The sequence below is a fragment of the Dama dama genome, chromosome 24 (assembly GCF_033118175.1).
Source record: "Dama dama isolate Ldn47 chromosome 24, ASM3311817v1, whole genome shotgun sequence".
Taxonomy (NCBI): domain Eukaryota; kingdom Metazoa; phylum Chordata; class Mammalia; order Artiodactyla; family Cervidae; genus Dama; species Dama dama.
Genome location: NC_083704.1, coordinates 63,328,835 through 63,332,492, shown reverse-complemented (window position 1 = coordinate 63,332,492; position 3,658 = coordinate 63,328,835). Strand labels below are relative to the sequence as shown.

The following is a 3,658-nucleotide window of genomic DNA, read 5'->3' as shown; positions in this document are numbered from 1 at the left end:
GGCTGCAGTGGGGGCCACGCTAGGGCTGGAGTTTGGCTCAGCCGGACCCTGGACGGGGCGGTCTCTGTCACCGCTGTTGCCCACCAGGCCTACCCCGAGCCACGCGGGCATCAGTCCCGCTGCTGCCCCCCGTACCACCTCATCTCTCCCAGGCTCTCCCGCCTGGGCACCCTCGAGCTTCTCCCCCGGCTCCAAGGCCCTGCCCCTCGAGGGTCTCTGGGTCCCCCCTTGCCCCCACCGTCCTGCCCGCCCCTGCCTGCCCACGGAGCCCCCTCCCGCCCACTGCAGTGCCCTTATCTGGGTCCAGCCCCTGCGCGATTGCTGGGAGCCCATCCCCATGACAACGGGGCAGATGGCGGCTGCGATTAGCTGCTCTCCCTCCCGCCACAGCTCAATCCGTCTTTGAAATTAAATCAGCTGCGATAACATCGACTGGCCAGGGGAGGGGGGCAGGCAGGAGGCTGCCCGGTCCGCACCCACCCCACCCCAGGCCTGGGCGCAGGGCGAGAGGAGCAGGAGGAGGGTAGACAGGCTTCCAGTGTGGATGGGTGACCTCGTCCACGTCTCTTGGCCTCCGAGCCTCAATTTCCCCATCTGTAAAATGGGGGCAAGTGGCCATCCCTGTTTTGGGGGTCAGTGAGAGTCTTTGGGGAGGGGGTACAGGAGGAACCCTGGGGGTGCTCACTAGGGCTGAGAACGTGGCCTGCTCCCATCTACGGAGAAGCCAGAGCCCTGGGGGAGACCCCAGGCCCTCAGGGTCCCAGGTGGCCTCAGACTACACGTGGTCGGAGACCGCAGACCTGCCCTGTGAGCTGCAGTGCGTGCCTCCCCAGGGCTTTGCTGCCCTCACTCGTAAAGGCTCCAGCATCACTGAACCTGGTGCCCGAGGGGCAATGCTGGGATGCCGTCATGTCCACCGGGCAGTAGGGGACAGTCGGGGGCCTGGAGGGACGGGGGGGCCCAGGAGTGGCGTGTGGAAGAGGGGGTGTGAGGTCTCCCCGAGGGTGTGGTAGCAGGAGAAGCCTGGGTAGAGAGGGGTGTTTCAGGAACCGGGTCGGTCTGTGCAAAAGTCCCACTTTAGGAAAGGGGTCTGCAGGGAGGGGACGGTGGGGTGAGCAGGGACCCCGGGGCAGCGAGGAGATGGGGCCCTGGGAGGAGGGTTCCCAGCATGGCACGGCCCGCGCTGAGATCTTGAGGCAAGAGTCCCCCCAACGAGTGTGCAGGAGCTGAAGGAGACCGCTGGGGCTGGAGCACAGAGTGTACCAGGGGCCAGGGAGGTCGTGGGGGCCTCAGCGGCCACCCCGAGGGCTTGACTTTTCCTTTGAGTGTCTCACGAACCTCTCAGGTTTTCACAAGACCCTTCGGGCTGCGGGGATGAGAGCGGGATGAAGGGAGGAGGCTGGGGCACTGTCCAGGTGAGCCACGAGCGGACGTGGGCCCGGTGCAGGCGCTGAGTGTGGGGGCTGCATTCTGAACGGGGCCCTCACCATCTCCTTCCTCAGGACCTTTGCATGGGCTGTGCCGAGCCCATAACACTCCTCCCAGGCCCCTCTCTGCCCCACTTCCACGGGCCTTCAGCTCCGCCGTCTGTCAGATGGGGCTACGGGCAGAGACAAGGATGCAGAGAGGGGCTGAGGATGTGTAGCCAGGCTCCATGCACTCAGAGGGACTGGAACAAGGGACCGCTACGACCGGCCTGCGAGTCGGGGGAAGACACCGAGGTGAAGTCCTTGGGGTGTCTGTGAACGCCCGTGCCTTGCGACCACCCAGCCCTGGGACCCTGCGCCCGCCGGTGGGCTGCTGGCCAGTAATTGGATTAGCCGGGCAGCTGTCAGGGCTAAGCAGGCCCACTTGACGCAACCGCGCTCGGTGGTAATTGGTGAAGTTAGCAGGTCGGCGGGGGCAGAGGTCGGGTGGTTAATGCTGTCGTGGGGGCTTTGATGAAGTCAGTCCGTCTGCAGGGCTGGGAGCCGCGGTGCGACTCTCTGTGTGCCACGGGGCTCTGCTGCCCCTCGGCTAACGCGGTTAGGGGGCCTCCAGCTGCCGGACCGTCCCCCGGGCTCCGCGGGGCCGGACCCAGGAGGCCTGAGCCTGGAGGGACAGCAGGTCACCTGCTGTGTGCCCCTGCCCAGGGCCCTGTAGCACCCGAGGGGACTCACAGGCCCCTAGGGATCTTGGGGTGCTGCCCTGTGGCGGGGATGGGGGGACAGCGGCCGGGCTGCTGGGATCTCGTGGGGAGGGCGAGGCCTGACATCTTCATGCTGAAGCCGGGCAGCACCCCCCGGGGCCGGCGACGGACGCCCTCGGTGGTTAGCAGCCCCGAGCCGTGGACTGGGTAGGCGGGCGGCCGTCGTGACCCTCACGACCCCCACGACCCCGACAACACATGCGCACGGACGCAGGCACTAACGCACAGGCACGCACGGGCACGGACACGGACAGGCGCATACGGACCGGCGCGTACGGACCCGCGCGCACGCACAGGCACGGACGCGCACGGACACGGACCCGCACGCACGGACCCGCACGCACGCAGGCGCAGGAGGTGCCAGCGCGGCGCCCTGGCGAGGTCAACCTGCGCCGGACGCCTGACACGTCCCCAGGCCTCGCAGGTGGGCCCCGGTCGTCCGCCGCGCCCCGCCAGCCCCCGGTGCCCCAAGCGAGCCACCGCGCCCGCAAGCTCACTTAGCATGTTTATTGAGCACCGCCAGCGGCGGGCGCGGGCGGCGCCTACTTGCTATCCACCCGCTTGAGCTGCTCCTTGCCGTTGATGGTCACCGACTTGAGCTGCCCGTCCTCCTCCACCTCCACGCGCTCCTGCCCGTTCTCCACGATGCGCTTGGTGGTGACCTTGTGGCCGTTGACAATCTCGGTGGACGACATCACCGATTTGAAGCCGGAGCCGCCCGAGCCGGAGCCGCCGAAGGACGTGGACGAGAAGGTGGTCCGGCCGGCGCCCCCGCGGCCCAGGCTGTCAAAGGCCGAGAAGGCCTCCATGAAGGCGGGGAACTCGCCGAAGCCGGCAGAGAAGGCCCCGCGAAGCCCGTGACCCCGGGCCCCGCGCTCGCTGCCGAAGGGCGCATCCCAGAAGTCGAAGGAGAACGGGTCCAGGCCGCCGAAGAACTCGCGGAAGATGTCCTCCGGGTTGCGGAAGGTGTAGCCGCCGCCGAAGGGGCCGCCGTGCGTGGAGCCGGCCCCGCCCGGCCGCCAGCCGTCGCAGCCCGCGCGGTCATACAGCGAGCGCTTCTTGGAGTCGGACAGGACCTCGTAGGCCTCGGACACCTGCTTGAACTTCTTCTCGGCCTCCTCCTTGTTGTCGGGGTTCTTGTCGGGGTGCCAGCGCAGGGCCAGCTTGCGGTAGGCCTTCTTGATGTCCTCCGGGGAGGCGCTGGCCTGCACCCCCAGCACTTCGTAGTAGTTAGCCATGCCGAGGGCCTGGGCGCGGCGGCGGGGAGACGCGGGCCCGGGGCCCGGGTGGCCGGTGGGTGGGGGCACCAGGGGCAGTGCGGGTCGCTCGGCGGGGCCCTGGCTGGACTCTGGGGCTCCGGGGCGGCTCTGCCCGGCCGACTACCCTTTCATAGTACCAGCGCCGGGGACGGGTGGACGCCTCCGCTAGAGGGGCAGGGGGAGGGGAGGGCAGTGCCGCTGGGGGGACCCC

The 3,658-nt window shown here is 68.7% G+C and overlaps 1 protein-coding gene across 1 annotated transcript; it reads right to left on the bottom strand.

The window, feature by feature from the left end:
• Window positions 1–2,730: 2,730 nt before the first annotated feature.
• DNAJB8 (DnaJ heat shock protein family (Hsp40) member B8) lies at window positions 2,731–3,426 on the bottom strand. Its single transcript, XM_061127604.1, has one exon. The coding sequence runs from the start codon at window positions 3,424–3,426 to the stop codon at window positions 2,731–2,733; it is 696 nt and encodes a 231-aa protein (XP_060983587.1).
• Between the last annotated feature and the right edge of the window lie 232 nt (window positions 3,427–3,658).

Excerpts from the sequence above, each read along its gene's own strand:
- DNAJB8 (XM_061127604.1), bottom strand. The coding sequence starts at position 3,426 with ATGGCTAACTACTACGAAGTGCTGGGGGTGCAGGCCAGCGCCTCCCCG.